Below are 15,013 nucleotides of genomic sequence, written 5' to 3' on the forward strand. Positions count from 1 at the left end.
CTTTTTTGCGCTGGGTAATGAGGGGGAGGGCGGAGAGGACAAATAAGTTGCGTCGGTAAAATAGATAAGTGGACAAAATAATTTTTCTGTAGAAGATGCATGGATACGTACTGCAAGGCCAAAACAACCTGGAAGCACAGACATCCTTTAAACATAAAACTTTGGACCTTCCGTTGAATGCAGTTAGTCATTGTTTCCCCAAAGACCACAAAGCTGTTCTGTACAATTCCCATTCTTGTTTTTTTCTTCCCTTTTTTGGGTTTTGAAAGGGTGTGAAGAGTACAAATAATCGTCACATATATACAATAATTGACCGGCACTTGATGCTGTACTACAAATAGGACAGCCAAACAATGGTCAACTTCTCCACCCAGCCAGACCACCAGCTGCAGCAGCAGGCCCTGTGCTTGATATGGTCAGGCCCCGATCATACATTCGCTGGATCTCTTCCCTACACTCAATCAGGGATTTATCAGGTATGGGTGGGGTTAGCTCCACAACGTCACCCATTTTCAACTTGCAGGAGGGATCGGTAACCAGCTTGTGATTGAGCCTTGGCCTCAATTCTTCCTTCATGGGCAACCCGTCAGGAGTCCATCTGGAGCTCCCCCTCCCAGCCCTCTCCAGCAGATTCATCACTGTTGAGTTTGCGGGGACCTCCTGTACGGACATCTGAAGCACACAATAAGAAAGATTAGGTTAAAATTGCATCCTCACCCAAAGAATCCAATAGCCAAAATGGAATGCAGAGCCAAGACATCATTGTTGACAATATGAATAATTGTAATCAGTTGTTGGGTATAGAAGATCAGTGCATGTGGGAGTCCATGCAACAACAATTTGCATTGCATTGCCAGTTACCATATACTCTAGTTCAACGCAAGTTAAAATTGAAATAAGTGGCATAAATATATATATATATATATATATATAAAATAAGTGTACACACACACACACACCATCACTTCAACAAGTTTGAATCAAATTCAAGACAGCATAAACCAAAATGAATTCCATTTAGATATTAGGTGAAACCACAGGGTCTACCTTGATAATTTTTGACATCTTAACTAGAAAGTGACTGATGGAAGGTAAGCCAAAACAAAAAATTGAGTTTCAAAAATATACCTTATCATTTTCAATCATGATGACAAAGATAGGTCCATCATCGCCGCAGCTAAGTTTATAAGAATACGGACAGCCATCAGAATGGGAAGGGAATGAGCAGGGAGGCTTCATGGAATCACTATAACCAATAGATGATGGATCTCTGCTCATCGTCTCACACTGCCAGGTGACAACCCATCTGGCCCACTCAACCATCTGAAGCACAAATGAAGAATGTATACAATCACCTTCCTTGTACCTCCAATGAGCTGCAAACCCAAACTCAGCTTGTAAATGCATCTCTTTCGTCCGGATCTGAACTTCAAGGGGAACCATGCCTTCACCCACGACCACTGTATGAAGAGATTGGTACCTATAAAGTACAACTAAAGTTAAAAGGAATGATTAATTGGCAGTATCACACTTGTGAACTATGACCTTACATACCCATTAAACTTTGGGTGATTTATGTAGTCCTTGAGCTTTCCAGGTACTTCAGACCACAATTGATGAACAATTCTCAATGCTTTATAACAGTCTTCCTCATTTTCAACAATGAGTCGAAGTCCATGAATATCATGGATTTCATCCATGGTCAGCTTCTTTCTGCACAACAACAATCACCTCTATCTGTGTGAATGTAATAGCAGATAATAAGCCACAGTGCAGATATTAATCATTGTGCAAAGATTTTCAACAAAACAATCATGATTTAGATAACAAGGCAATAAGGATGCTAAGGGTGACTACTATTAGAAAAACTGCAATTCATAAATATCAAGAATTAGCAATATTGCAAATTTTTTTTTCGAAATTCAGTCAAGTTTCACACAACTGGGTATGTTGAAAATGTTGATTTTAGAGCATTTTTAATAGATGAAAATTTGGCTTTTGTAACTAGAACCAGCTAACATATCAAAGTCCATGACCTAGTAACCTATTGGTTGGGCTCACTAGCAAGTCATAACACCTAATATCAACATTACAGATGCAAATTCAATCAAATTCATTGAGAGAGAGAGAGAGAGAGAGAGTGTGTACTTTAACATTTTGCAGTAAATGCTATATAAGGTTTTGTGCCGCCCGTAAAGGCCGTGGTATGCAATTGCTCCATCTTTAAGAGCATGCTCTAGCTTCTCTATAGCAGAAGTAATCATTGCCTCATCAAAGGACTTCACAAGCTTGGAGGATAACTCAGTGTGCTGGTCTGGGTTAAGATGCCTGAAGCACAAGTTCTCTAGCTGCTCCTTCCAACTAGAAATTCCTAAACGGTTTGCCAAGGGTACAAAAATCTCCAATGTTTCTTTAGCAAACCTCTGTTGCTTCGCCACAGGTAATGCCTCCAATGTTGTCATATTATGTAATCGATCTGCCAATTTTATGAGGACAGCCCTGGCATCTGCCATTGCAAGAAACATGGTGTGCAATCGATCTGCCTCCACAGTTTTATTTGCTGTATTGTTCTCTCGTGCAAGCTTGCTGAATTGACTTAGCTTGGACACCTATACAAATTGCACAACATTGGGACAGTCAAAAATGCCATTCTTTGAAGCCTTGGGGGTTTATTTCTGTTCCTTACTCCTAGTAAATTACATATCTGAGCATGCAACCTCAACAAATACAATAAAAAAAATTAGAGAGCGCATACTTGCACCACACTTCAAGCCTCCCAAGTTCTAGTTAGTGGGTATATGAGAAACTAAATGATACAACAGGGAAATTGAAGTCATTAAAACATGAAATATTACTATATTCCTAAATAAGACACGTATTTGGCATTCAACTCATCTCCAAAATGTAACTAAAAATAAGTATAGTTTTTCATGTAAACAAAACAGAAGAAATACAAAATACTGAGACAATCAAAATACTCATATCAGTTAGAAGCCTACATCAGGAAATTTTGCTTTTAAAAGAATAAAAGATGAAAAGGTATTACAAAACAAAGATGGAATGCATTGATTAATTCATCAACGAAGGAACTTGTAAAGAAGGTAAAAAATCACAAGACAGAGTCAAACTTTATCATTTGTTGCTATGGAAAACTATGGAGTCATACTTACAATCCACACTCAGTTCAATGCAAATATAAACTTGGTTTGTTGCTATGGAAAACTATGGAGTCATACTTACAATCCACACTCAATTCAATGCAAATATAAACTTGGTTTGTGCTATGGAAAACTATGGAGTCATACTTACAATGCACATTCAATTCAATGCAAATACAAACTTGGTATTCTCTTCCTATCCAACAGAACAAAACTAATTAACTAAGACAGACTAAAAATATTTATCTGGTAGCAGCACTGTCACACAAACCAACCATGCAAGGGCGACATCCAATGAAACACAATTTCATAAATAAAGGAAGTAACTCTCATATTCAGTCAGACACCCAGCATCAAGGAAAACGAACATAGATACTACATCTCAGCATTATCTACCCAGTTCAAATCCAATAACTACAGAATCGACTAAAAATGGCATACAGAAAATCAAATGAAAGCTGTACAAGGCAGCTCATGCAGTAAGTTAAGCACATACAAACACAAAGCTTGCAGATATTCAAATCACCCCATTCAAGGGATAATTCCCTCTCGTTTCTTACATAGATATTCAAATCCGGTGTTAGGTAGTAACCATCTGCTAATTGTCAAAGCTGAACTAACCCAAAAAAAGGGTCCAAACAACACAAATAACTTGCGCATTAATTGAACCCTCTTACCCCTTCAACCAAATCAGCAACCCCAGCTCCGAAAGTCCTGAAAATGTAGTCATAACTCGTAAAAGAATCGTCAAGCGTGTCGTGCAATAAGCCTGCAGCGACTACAGTGGAATTAGCACCAATTAGTGCCAGCAGAACTGCCGTTTCCACACAATGCTGCAAATAAGGATCCCCGCTTGCTCGCATCTACAGAAACGAAACACAAAACCTTTCCATCTGAATAAACTCACTCCCAAATACAGTATGAAATTCGCATTAAAATTTAACTCAATTTACCTGTCCTCTATGCGCCTTTTCAGCTTCATAAAAAGCCTTAACAACAAAATCATCGCAAAACATCTTATGCCTCAACTGGGCACCCGAAAGCAAATCTTTAGCATATGGATCAGAAATTGTTTCCACAACATTATCATCCATGTTAAAAGTGAGCTCATCCACCAGAACAGAAGAAGAATCCATCTCGATCGCGCTACCACCGTGCATCTGAAAGCTCGGGGAGTCATAATCAATACACGATCCCAAAGCGTTTCGCACAAACCCATTGAACAACCCATGACTACTGCTGCACGATACGGGGCCTTGGAGCACCGATACCGGACTCTGATCCCTCTTCGAGGAAGACCCAAAAGACGGGTGCGGGGAATAGCTAAAAGAGCTACTCAATTCGTCCCCTCTGTCGTGCCACAGCAATCCCAACTCTTCTCCGCCATTAGCGAAGCTCGACGAGGACGAGACGTGCCTCACCGTAGAAGAAGAGAACAAGCACGAGAGGCCACCGATCATCGGCTTCTGAGACGAGGATGCCGCAGGGGACGACGAAGACGACGGCCGCGAATTCACTTCAAAGTCGTACGGCGAGTGTGAGTTGATCTGGCAAGGGTGCGGCGTCGAGCACACGCTGCTCGGGGGACTAGCATATAATGCTATAGTTGAGACCGCCATGGCAAAGGGGCCGAGGATTTCCCTCTTTCAGACTGCTCAATTCAGATTCAGATCGACGCCTCGCAAATTAAGGACAAATATGAAAAACCCAATGAGGAGGGGAGTGATTCAAACTCACAAGAAATTGCTTCCTAGCAATAGATCCAATCAAATCAAAGAATGAAAGATGCCCTAGAAATGAAGAAAAGCAAACGAAAAATCAAAGAGGCGTGCCGGTAGAAGAAACTGAACCTACAGTATTTACAGATTTATTCTCAGTTTTTGGACCCAGAAAATTGAGAAAATTCTCTGAATTTGGGTGAAAGCGAAATGGGTCGGAGAAATTTACAAAACCCAAGTCCAAGTTTCGACGCCAGAGAGTTGAAGAAGCTTGGAATTGCCGAGAGAGAGAGGGGCTGAGGGCGTGTTGGTCTTTTTCAATTTTTGTTTCTCTGAATCTAACAAGCCACGCAAAACGAACGGTGAAATGACAGGAATGACCTCGAAAGTACAAAGACGATAGAGCCCATTAGCCCATGCCCGTCCAATTATAGGTAATTGCACTTTGACTTCTTTCTTCTTTCTCTGAATAGCTATATTTGGAGATTAACCTATTGGGTGCGATTAGGCTTTCGCTTGAAATTAAATAAGTACGGTTAATAATTAAAAAAAATTATATTAAAGACATAATAAACTAAATACATTTTAGTCAATTATTATTTTTTTAAAAAGTTTACTATTTTAATTTATTTTTAGAAATAAGTTTGGCTTAAAAAATATTTCTAAAAATTAATAATTTTTAAATTATTCAAAGACGTTGATAAAAAAAATACTTATCATTAAATATAAAGTGATGTTATCTTTAAAACTATTAATGTTGTAATAAAATTAGTGATTGCTTAAATGTATTTTCTTATTATAATTCATTTATTTGATACTCACTAATCAACATAATTACTCATCTTATTCTCGTGATTTGTATACTTAATTTATTTTATATATTGTTTAAAAATAATATTAAATATTTATATTCTCTTTCTTATTTATTTATTCTATTAGTTAAAAAAATACACTTATTACAAGTTATTTTTATAATTGTATTTAAAAATTATGTGTAATAATTTTTATTTTAAAACTCAAATTAGTCTTCAAAACTTTCCATTATTTTCTCAATTCCCGTAATTCTTTAAAAATAATAAATTAAAAAATGTAAGAAAATTTAAATAATTTTTTAAAGTTTCTAAATAATAAAGTTTAAATTTTAAAATATAAAATAGATACAATATATGCGTCCAAAACCAATATATTTTATATTTGAATTTGATGAACTTGCTTTACGATAAAGGCAAGAGGGTGTTCGTATTATATAATAATAATAATAATCATTTTAGATATTTTTTTTATTAATTTATTTATACTGTGGTGTTAAAATTAAAATTAATAATTAATAATTCTGGGAGTGGATGTGATCTGCCTTTTAGGGTTTTTGAAGTTAAAGGAGATGGTGGGGGGAGGGCCCCACAGAGTGATCAGCTTTATCAGGCGCATGGCGTGTAAGTTGGGGACACTATAATTATATGATATTATATGTTCTCATGATCTCATCCATTATGCTGTACCTATCTTCACTTTTACTCATTAAAATATTATATATATTAGTTAATACATCTTCTAGAATGACTCTTCCTTATGTGACTCTTCCGCCTCGTGCATTCTTCTTTATGGAAATTTGAATTGTAAGTTATAGATATGGGTATAAAAGTAATTTAGCAAAATATTTTAAATTTAATTTTTTCTATAAATTTGAATTTCGTGATCTTGCCTAAATGGCAAATTTAAAAATGTGAATTGTAGCCTAATTAATATTACATAAAAAATGAAGAAGTCTCTACGGGCATGATGCAGTGGAAAGCCATTAGCAAGTAAGGAGCATCGGGAGTTTAATTCTCGATAGATGCACTAACGAGCTAACGGTACCTGTGGATGGTGAGAGTTTACTTTGTGAGCTAACGGGAATCGTGGATGGTGAGAGGTTGCTCTGTGAGCCAGTGGATGGTGAGAATTCTCTGTGAGCCAGCGAGGATCGTGAATGCTAATGGAGATGTCTCCCGAGGGTCGGGTTGGCCGAACGTCTAACTGATGCACAAAAATCGTGTCCGTATTTCAAACTTTATCTTTATCAGCGAGACCTTAGGGTAAAGAATGTTGATCCATAGGTTTGGTACCAGACTAGGGGGTCCGAATTGTTCGTTGGTGGATGAAGTTCCTATATAATATATAAAAAAAAAGGAAGAAAACATGAAAGAGAAAAATAAAGCACATATTATATTGAATAATATAATAAAAAGGAGAAAAATGTAATGGAAAGAGACATGTTTAAAAAAAAAAAAAGGAAAGAAAACTAAAGATGTGAAAGAGGTTAAGATTCTGTTTAGAACTTGAAAAATACAAAGTAAAGGAAAGAAAATATAAATATTAAGGAATTCACATTTTTAAGATTGGTTACTAAGAAAAATAAAAAAGAAAATAAAAAATACACCTAATCTATGAATAATATTTTGATTTTATGGATCATTAATATTCGATTTTTTTAAATTTTTAATCATATTAAATAAAATTATTTTCAATGATATTTAATGTAGAAAGAAATATAATAGAAAATGAGTTTTTCTCTCTTTCAGACTTCCTTTCCTTTCTCTAAGTAAAATCCTAAATCAAAACACATTCTATAGGAAGGAATGTGTTTGGATCAAGAATTTTACTTGGGAAAAGTAAAGTAAAGAAAAGAAAAATAAGAAAGAAACTCATTTTTCTATTCTTCCTTTATATTTTTATTTTTTATTAAATAAAATAAAAAATAAAAATTTATTTTAATACTATTAACTATTGAAAAAATAAATATTAATTATATGTAAAATCATAATTTTGCTTATAGATTTGATATATATTTTAATTTTTTCTCACTTTTTTCGATAACTAAACATGAAAATTTGGATTTCTAGATCTAAATAAAACCAAAAGAAAAAGAAAAATTTGTGAGAGTGCCTAATAATTATTTTTAGCATACATCTCAAAAAAATGTATGTTGAATAGTATGTTCATATTTCACCTTTATATATAAATATTAAATTATTTTAAAAATAAAATTAAATACTTCAAAAATTGTAAGCTGAAATGTTTGATATTCCCTAAGTCAGTCCTATTTTCTATTATAGTTCACATAAATTTTTTTTAAAATAGATATTATAAATACATTTTAACTCAATAGCTCAAGAAAATGAATTACTTTATGTATACTATTTTAATGCAAAGACTAAGATTACATAAATTGAATAATTTAAAAATTGCTAAAAATTGAAAATACTTCATTTAAATAGAATATTAATAAAACATCCCACATAAGTGAATTTAATTATGTATATATCTATATATATATATTTGAATTTATTATTTCAAAAATATTCAAATAGGGCTTTCCCATACGCAAAAAAAAATGATGGTAAGAAATTATTTTAATTAATCCAAGCCTTATATATATATATATATATATATATATATATATGGAATTACAGATATCAGGAGGGGTATTATTGGCAAATGGAAATGGTAGGGGTACAAGATTGAATGAATCTTTGAGAAGCTCGCTCACTCTCTAGGAAATCCCTGTAACACATGATAAGGACACCCCCTGACTTTAATGCACTGACTTGTTCCCTTCTGCCAGCCGGACTCGTATTAGCCACCGCTCTGCAATTAGGATTCCAAATCCATTAATCATCATTAATGCTAAATAATGATTTTTAAAATTTATGATATTAACATTTATTTAACAAATTATTTTATCAAAATTTTGGACCATATTTTTTAAAATATTCTTGCTCAATATTTATAAAAGTATCTACATGTATATTTATAAATGATAAAGTAATATTTTTAAAATTAATAAGTCATGTTAATAGGAAATATAGCATAGGTTAATTAATGATGCATAGACAGAGTGTAAAATATTTTTTAAAAATTTAAGTAATAAGTTGATATGTTGAGAATTGAAAACATGTTTATAGAAATAGTGCATTGATTTCCAAATAGAAAAGAAATTATTATAGTTTTCAAATTACAATATTTTCATTTAAATAATCGTTAAATAGGAAATTAATCTAAAAAAATATGAGAAAAAGTTTTAAATAAATAAAGAAATTATAATAGGTAAAAACTTACAAAGAAAGCTCAAAATGAACTTTTGTAACATACAAATAAATATACTTATATATAATTAATAATCTAATTAAGATAAAAACTTGTCACAAACTATCATGTTAAAGTATCAATTTTGTGAGATATATATTTTTATAACAGCAAAAGTAAAAAAAGAAAGAGAAATAATAAAAAATATATATATAATATTTATTTTTTTATGCATTGAATTTCACTTCTTCTAATATCATGCTTATCAAGAGTTAAATCTACTAATCACATATTTTTCGTGAAAATAATAGGTGGAGGAATAACATGCTGACGAGCATTGCCGGCGGAATTTGCCACGTGGTCAGCATGAAAAGTTGACACGGAAGCAACAACGTCGGCATATATGGACGGCTGCGGGGGCGGGGGAGGGGCAGAGGGAGAGGGCGACCGTCGGAGGCGTCACATTCGGAGCACGTGGTGTGATTGAGTATGGAGTAGGCAACTCCTACCCCGGCCACTTGGTAGCTAGTTGCGACGGCCACCAGTTGATGAGTTCAGTCATCAGCGCCGCGCAGTGGCTGTTGACTCTTCTTGTGTCCAGACCGATCTCCAGATCATATAGGCATATATGCACGCCCCTTGGACCGTGGGTGGGCTCTTGTCTTGTGCGCTGCTTGTGTTCAATGAGTCATAAAAATTAAAGAAACCCTAAACCCTTTTTTTCCTTTTGCTTATATGTAGGTAGGGGCGAGTTAGATGAACAGTCCTGTCCGTGTCCCACTTGAAAGAAACTAGGTTACAAATATATACATGCAAAGAATTTAATTAGCAAGGTGTGAACAGATGACATAAACTGTTTTGCTATTTATGATTTTACTTTTCTTAAATAATTATTTTTATATGATAGTGTTTGTTTGAATCCCTCAAGTGTATCGACTAATTTACAAAAATAACAATTTTTTTTCTACATCTCCGTATTTTAAAAATTCTATAAATTACTTTTAATTAATTCATGGAGTGCATATTCAAATATTTCTAAAAATAAAATAATAATGTTATAGGTATTTAATGGATTATAAAAAAAAAAGTAACATCATTATAAAATAAATTATAGTATAAAATCTTTATAGGACTGATCAAATACAATAAATTAACTCTTTGCAGTTTGCATTATCATTTATTTAAAAATGACTATACTTTCTTGTGTGTGTGTGTGCGCGCGCGCATGAGAGAGGGAAAGAGAGATAACTATGACGCATATATACTAACAAGGGAGAGAATCATGGACCTACCTTTAGTTTTGAGAAAAGGATGCTAACCGCACTTTAGGTTTTAAAAATCTCAGGAACCTTTCTTAAGATTTTAAAAATTTAATAAATTTCTCTTGAAATTTGTCAAAAACACAGTAAACCTCCTTATATCTTAAAAAATATAAAGATTTTGAACTTCAAAAATCAAATATTGTTAGGAGAGGTTTTTAAAAGTTATAAAACATTAGAGAAAGTCCTTGAAATTTTTGCAACTTCAAAAAATATCAATGTCTTTGTCCGATAAAAAGTTCATTTATCCTATTAATTAGTATGAACTCTATCAATTTATGGACGCGTGGGTTCTAATTGGGATGGAAGTTGCTTATTGAGAGTATAGGAATGCAAGCATGTGGGTCAGTACGTGGTGCAGTCCACATATTCCAAACGAGTGGAGTAGTGTGGAACGCCCTCACACTACATGTGCAATGTGCACGTCAAGCCATAGCGTGTAGCGTGACCTTTGCGTGCTCAAACCCTGCACGCTTGCTCACAACGTACGCCTCTACATGCATGGCTAGCCATGATCAATAGCTTAAACTAATTTTGGTATGTATCAATAGAGCCTTGTCTTGCTCTAAGATGAGACAAATCAATATAAAAGTTGGAGAATAGAGAGAAAATTACTAGTACAATATAAGGAAGAGATGAACCAATGATACATCCCTAGTGTTACAATGAGCTATTAGAGTTCTTATCAATTTACATGGTACAATTTTAAAAAATGGAGACTGCACCTTTTGGGAGCACTAATAAAGTAGTTATTCTTAAGAAAAGGATGAAATGTGATTTAAAAAAAAACCAATGAAAGTTGTGTAGAAATGTAATAATTTTGAAATAAATCACTCATGTAAAATAAATTGTATTAAATTAGTTTAGCTTAGGTGATAAACTCAAAAATTTCCCTATCAAATGACTAAAGTTCGAGTACTGAGGGTTATGATTTTATATTTGAGATAATACCTTAATATTTTAGTGAAGAAAGATAAAGGGACGAATCCATTATCTTGGTGGATTAGTCAGAGCATTTAAAATTTTATAATGATAATATGTTTTTAATTTATGTAAGTTATCAAGTCATTGTACTGCAACAATCCTATTTTTAAAAAAATCTTAGGATGATTTTTATAATTTATTTGTAAATCTCATGTATCGTACTTGTAACGCGGTATTCCTCCGATATAAGTTAGGGCTATCAATAAAATTGAGGTTTCATTAAAGAGAAAAAAAAATCCTATTTTTAAGAATAGAAACATATCCTCAAGGGGCAAAATTTATAAGAAATCAATCTTGATAAAGCCTCTGTGTTGGAATTATTGGCTGTTGTTTCCACCATTGAAGAAGCTCGTAGAACACAGTAACTGAAGAAAAGAAACTCGAAGAAGGTAACAATGGAGAACAAGAAGCTCTGATACCATATAAGAAATCAATCTTGATGAAGAAAACTGATTTCATTCAATGAATAAAAAATAACAATACAAAATGTATATATATACATTTAGCTTAACAGATTCATGTATGAATCTGGTGAAAGAATAAAAACTAATTAACTAAATAAAACAAAAATGCAATCAGTTTCTGTTGAAAATTAAACTTGACTCGTCGGCAGTCGTTTCTATTGACATTGGAGATTGGCAGGCAACCTACTCCACCTACCAGCCCACCTCCGTTGAAGTTTAATTCTCCCCATTGTTGATTATATTGTTGTATGATTTACTATAAATAGATGTGTGTGTGCACAATGAAGTGTGTGGTGTGTTGAGAGTGTAAAGCCAGTGAGCATGAGAGAGAGTTTAAATTTGAAGTTCTCTGTATCCATTTTGATATTGAAATATATTGTTATTGTGCATTTATTCTCACTGAGTTTCAATCACAACCAGTGACTGAGCATTCCTCTCCACCCATTAGTGGTATCAGAGTGTCCAAGTATGCCGAAATTCGCCAAGGTGAACAGAAAAGAAATTCAATTTTCTTCCTAATTTTGAGGTTCTTCAAAATCCAAAATTGAGCCTACGATTATAAAATTCACATCGAGATGATTCCAAAGGTGAAAACCACATCTCAAACGAACTGCGAGAGCCTCCACATGCACTCCCACACGCCGCCAAAGACTTCAGCGTCAAAGGCACAGGCTGCACACGCCGACGACGATGCTAACCGCCGGCGACACTCGCCCTTGCACTCTGCATGTGTCTTCCTCGCCCAGTTGGCAAGACTCGACCTAGCCATCGACCTACAACTCGGCTCAGCAACCCGCGACCCGCAACCAAGATCAATACTCGAGACCTGACCCGCATCCGATCCGCGTCCCAGCCGCTGACACGCGGCACACGCAGACGCTGCCACGTGTCCTAATGGTAAGCATAACGCCGTTAAATGAACGTTAAGTTGAACCGGCCAGTTTAAAAACCACCGAAAATCCCTACAGTTGGTTTAGTGACTTTTGGACCGGTTCTTTGCAACCCAAAATTGGTTCCTAAGGTTTTTCGACCTTATGAAAATATTGGTGGCATCATATTTGCCAAAATTAGTCCTTATTTCTTTGTTTTTATATATTAAATTCGATGGCTAATGGTACTACCCAAGCGGTCATTCCAAAATTGACCCGGGAGAATTATGACAATTAGTCTTAGGATGTCATGGACATTGTTGAAGATGGGTACAGAGAAAGCCCGTCAAAAGAAGCCAAAGCAGCTATGTCTGATGCTCAAAGAACAATTCTGTGAGCCAATCGAAAGAAGGATTGCATGGCGAAGTCCATAATCTACCAAGGCCTTAATGAGGCCACGTTTGAAATCATCGCCTCCGCCAAGACATCCAAAGAAGTTTGGGACTCTCTCCATCGAACAGACAAAGGTGCAGATAAAGTGAAAAAGATTTGTCTTCAGACATTGCGAGGTGAGTTCGAATCTATAAAAATGAAGTCTACTGAATCTATTGCTGGCTACTATACAAGAATAATGGTAGTATCAAATCAATTGAGAAGAAATGGTGAGACTCTCAATGACGAGAGAATTTGTGAGAAAATTTTGCAATCTTTAGATTCAAAATATGATTATATAGTCATAACCCTAGAAGAAACAAAGATTTGGAAACAATGTCCGTAGAAGAACTTGTGAGCTCACTCCAAGCCCATGACCAAAAAGTCAACAGAATGAGTGATGATAAAGCACTAGAGCAAGCCCTCCAAACGAAGTTATACCTCATTGCAGATAGTGACTCACTCGAAAAATGAGCAACTCGAAAGCTATCCCAAGTATAGGAGCTACGTCGTGTAATATTAAGCCCAAGGGCTAGATCGTCTCCTCAGGAAATGCGTTTTAATCTCAAAATTTACGTTCTTCCAATGGAAATTATGTAAAAACCCCAAAAATAGAGATATAAAAAAAAATTAGTGAATTGATTTCCAAAAAAAAATTAAAAAATAAAAAATAAAAAAAATAAATAATTAATTAATTAAATTTTTAATTAATTAACTAATTAATTAATCGAATTTAAAAGAAAAAGAAAAAAAATTTAATTAAAATTTATTTTTATTTTTTTAAATAAAATATATTATTATTAATATTAATTAAATATATATTTATTATTATTATTATTATTATTATTACATCCTGAAGCTGGAAGCTTCAGGATTTCTTTTTCTTCTTCTTCTTCATCTTCTTCTTCTTTACTTTTCTTTTCTTTTCTTTTTGCTGCACCGCAGCTCCCTCTGAACACTCTCTCTTTCTCTCTAACTCACTTTCTCTCTCCCTCTCTCCTCGATTTCGCGACGGATTTTCGCCCGATCGAAAATCCGAAGATACCACTGGACTCTATTCGCTGCTGCCGTCATTTCTACCGAAGCGGATCGGTGATAGGAGCGGCGTAGGCATATTCCCTAGGGTAAGCGATTTCCTCCTTTTTCTTTAATTTCTTGCAAAATATAAGCCCAATTGACGAACGGACACCACCACGAGAATCTAGGGATGATTCTCTACAAGTCTAGTGGGACGGAATTCTCATGGGGGTGTCGGGCCAAAACTCCAAATTTGGGGTGCGGCGATTATTAAGGGGCTTATTTTTAATTAATTAGCATTAATTTAGAAATGCTAAAATATTAAGCATCTGCAACTGAAATAGGATTTCCAAAATTTAGGGCTCGGGTGAGCGCCGCAGGTGTAATTTTGGGACCCGTAGGCAAAATTTGAAAAATTAAGTAGGGATATTAAATAATAGTTTAAATATTAATTTGAGGTATATGGAGCCTAAGGAAGGCTAGATGAGTATTATTTTGGAGAAATAGATTAATTAATCTGGGGAAAAATGTAAATTTCAGGAATTAAATTTCGGGCGCCAAGGGCGTGAAATTTTGGGTCCTAAGGAATTTCTTAATAGTCAGGTAAGGGAATAAACTAAAACAGTAATTTTTCATACAAATTATTATTGATTATGAGTAAATTTATTTTCAGAAAAGCATATGTTATATTGTGTATTACGCATGAAATGTACGATTGGGAAAATACTGCTATGATGATTAAAATGTATATGTATGTATGAGATGTAAATAATTCACGTTTTTAGAATATGAAGTATGACTTTTAACAGCATATGTGTGGCATGAATATTATTTTATGTGAAATGTATTATGATGTGAAAGATTTTACGAACCAAGCATGATTTCAGGCATTTATGAAAATATGAGTTATGTTGTGATGGTTTTGACGATTGTGTGATAAATGAGGTATTTTCAGTATATATATACCTGAAACAATTTTGGCGCGAG

The 15,013-nt window shown here is 34.3% G+C and overlaps 1 protein-coding gene across 1 annotated transcript; it reads right to left on the reverse strand.

The window, feature by feature from the left end:
• Nucleotides 1-146: 146 nt before the first annotated feature.
• Nucleotides 147-5,277, reverse strand: LOC131163748 (probable GTP diphosphokinase RSH2, chloroplastic). The gene is made up of 6 exons (XM_058120455.1): nt 4,112-5,277; nt 3,836-4,021; nt 2,149-2,609; nt 1,555-1,713; nt 1,129-1,480; nt 147-672 (listed from the first exon to the last, which is right to left on the reverse strand). Exons 1-6 carry the CDS (start codon nt 4,775-4,777, stop codon nt 358-360), a joined length of 2,139 nt encoding a protein of 712 aa, XP_057976438.1. The 5' UTR covers nt 4,778-5,277; the 3' UTR covers nt 147-357.
• Between the last annotated feature and the right edge of the window lie 9,736 nt (nt 5,278-15,013).

This window comes from Malania oleifera, chromosome 9, assembly GCF_029873635.1.
Source record: "Malania oleifera isolate guangnan ecotype guangnan chromosome 9, ASM2987363v1, whole genome shotgun sequence".
In the NCBI taxonomy this organism is placed as follows: Eukaryota; Viridiplantae; Streptophyta; class Magnoliopsida; order Santalales; family Ximeniaceae; genus Malania; species Malania oleifera.